Source organism: Vigna angularis, chromosome 1 (assembly GCF_016808095.1).
Source record: "Vigna angularis cultivar LongXiaoDou No.4 chromosome 1, ASM1680809v1, whole genome shotgun sequence".
NCBI lineage: Eukaryota > Viridiplantae > Streptophyta > Magnoliopsida > Fabales > Fabaceae > Vigna > Vigna angularis.
Window position 1 is genome coordinate 49,115,531 of NC_068970.1, and position 2,384 is coordinate 49,117,914.

Genomic DNA, 2,384 nt, shown 5'->3' on the forward strand with positions numbered 1-2,384 from the left:
ATTTCAGTTTGTATCTTCATAAATTTTACAATTTAAAATAAAATTTTTATTTTATATCATTTCAAATTATATAATTTAAATTATTTTATATTCTAATATTATAATTCAAAATAAAAAAAATTATATTCTAAATTCTATATTTTAAGACGAAAAAAAAGGACAATAATACTTTAACAATATTTTTTGACAACATTTTAATATTATTTACGTGTCATTATGTGATTGGTCTAAAATTACTTCATAATTAATAATAGTTATAAACACCAACTAAGACTAATCATAAAATGACACTAAAATGTTGTAAAAAAAATGTTGTTGAAGTATATTATCACAAAAAAAGCTGCGTAAGGAAGATGACAAAAACAGCTTGAGATGTGACGACAAACAGTCAAAATCGACGGAGGGGAGAGTTGTCAAGTTTTCTAGAACTCAGGAAACCAATTTTTACAACTCAAACAAAATTTATAAAATAATGAAAATAAAATTAAGTCCTACCTAAAATTTAATCATGAACTTAACAGGTTTAAATTTTGATTTATTATAATTTATTGATGAACTGGGATACACAAAAGATATCGAAAATAGGACAAAACAAAAATAAGAAAGGAAACACTGTTACACTGAAAGCCAAGTTTTAGATAAAGAAGGAAAGTCTAACATATGTAATTAAGAACGTTGGTAATAATCTAAGGATTGGCCAAAAGGTAAGCCTCAATGACTTTGAAAAGAGCATCACTCTTGGCTTTACCAACTTTGAGTTCATCTTCATTGGGTGGAACATCTCCTTTGCTGTGATAGTTTATCCTCAGCTTTACGACTGAGCCTCCATTGGGGCCATCACTGAGTATGGTGTCGATGGTGATCTTCTCTGCAGTGTCTGGCAAGGCAGCACCTCCAACTATGCTGTAGCTGTATCCCAACTTAGCCTCGTCTATTCCTTCTATTTTGTGCAACACAAACTTTGTCTCTCCATCTGCTCATTCGTATACCAGATTCACATTAATCACTTAATTTTATAACAGAAAATGTAAAGAAAATGAAGAAAGAGAGTACCCTCAAGGAAAGAGATCTTCTTGATGGTTCCGGGGCCACCGTTGCCCTCAACGATTTCAACACTCTTGAAGGAATCAACAGCCTTTGGGACGATGTTGTCGGCATCTTTCACAAGAGCCTTGTAAAGGGTAGCAGGAGCCACGGGAGAAGTGGTTTCATCCTCGAATGTGAAAACAGCCATGGATTCTAAATGAGATAACAAAACGAAAGAGAATATAAAATAGGAGAATAGAAGGAGATGTTTGCTGTGTGAGTTTAGCAGAAGAGAAACCTCTATTTATAAGAACAATGATGTTACTATGTTTGTTTCTATGAATAACTCATAACACTAAAGTGTGAAGCTTCTGACTCCTGATACAAGATTATTAGACTATTCATCTTTGTTTACCCAGATTATTTTCTCTCTAAAAATAAACAATCTTCTTAGAATAGTATGTCATCAAGCATTATTCTTTCTTACTTTTATATTTTCTAGTATTTGTCAAATATTCCGATTGGAACCTTTCAAATTCAAAGAAGATTAGTTGTGTACACGTCAATCTTGAGTTCAACGATGGCGACCGTTTGCTGTAGGTGTGGTAATAGATAATTTCAGAGGGAACTACGTTAGTTCTCTCTCTGTGCTTTTCGGTTTCCCACAATTTTATATTTAAAAACATTACATTGTTATAATTATTATTTTAGTTTATGGTTTACGTAAAGTGAGCTTTCGAGACAATTAAATTTTAGAAAAGAAGATTTGAATAGAGTTTAAAAACTTGTATGGAAATAAGTGTTAGACTGTTTGCAAAATAATGTTGAACACTTAAAAGATATTTTTAAGTGTTTAGAAAGTTTTTTAAAACAAAAGTATGGAGAAGACAATTTTTTTATGGTTCATTCGAAACTCAATGTTATGTCTAGTTTTCTTTAAGTACTTTTATGAAGTTTCACTGATCTTTAAAAGATTATGAATGAGTTTGTCCACTTTTGGTTTTATAAACTAATCAAATTGGTTAGATGAATTTTACTACTCCAGATTTATACTAGCCTAATTAAATAAATTGTTTATCTCCACTGAGCTAAAACATGTATTTTAATTCACTTTTGAATATACAAAATAACAACTACTTTTGGAATATTTTTCAATATAAAGAAAATTTAAAAACTTGTAATAAAACTTTTCTTTCTCAAAGATAAAGTGTAGTTGATGTAAGCATAAGAGAATGTTGACATCATAAGAACAACAATAAATCTTGATTCTTGTCTTTTTTTTTTCTTCTCTTTATGCAGTCCTTTTTATATAGACTTTTTCGAAAAAGATCCGTTATTGAGAGCATTGAATTTCTCGT

General features: G+C 30.0%; 1 protein-coding gene across 1 annotated transcript; it reads right to left on the minus strand.

The window, feature by feature from the left end:
• Positions 1-514: 514 nt before the first annotated feature.
• Positions 515-1,319, minus strand: LOC108336547 (pathogenesis-related protein 2). Its single transcript, XM_017573027.2, has 2 exons — positions 1,054-1,319; positions 515-973 (listed from the first exon to the last, which is right to left on the minus strand). Exons 1-2 carry the CDS (start codon positions 1,232-1,234, stop codon positions 687-689), a joined length of 468 nt encoding a protein of 155 aa, XP_017428516.1. The 5' UTR covers positions 1,235-1,319; the 3' UTR covers positions 515-686.
• Between the last annotated feature and the right edge of the window lie 1,065 nt (positions 1,320-2,384).

Coding starts and splice junctions, on each gene's coding strand:
- LOC108336547 (XM_017573027.2), bottom strand. CDS start 1,234: ATGGCTGTTTTCACATTCGAGGATGAAACCACTTCTCCCGTGGCTCCT. Junction 974..1,053: donor GAAGATCTCTTTCCTTGAGG/GTACTCTCTTTC, acceptor ACGAATGAGCAG/ATGGAGAGACAAAGTTTGTG.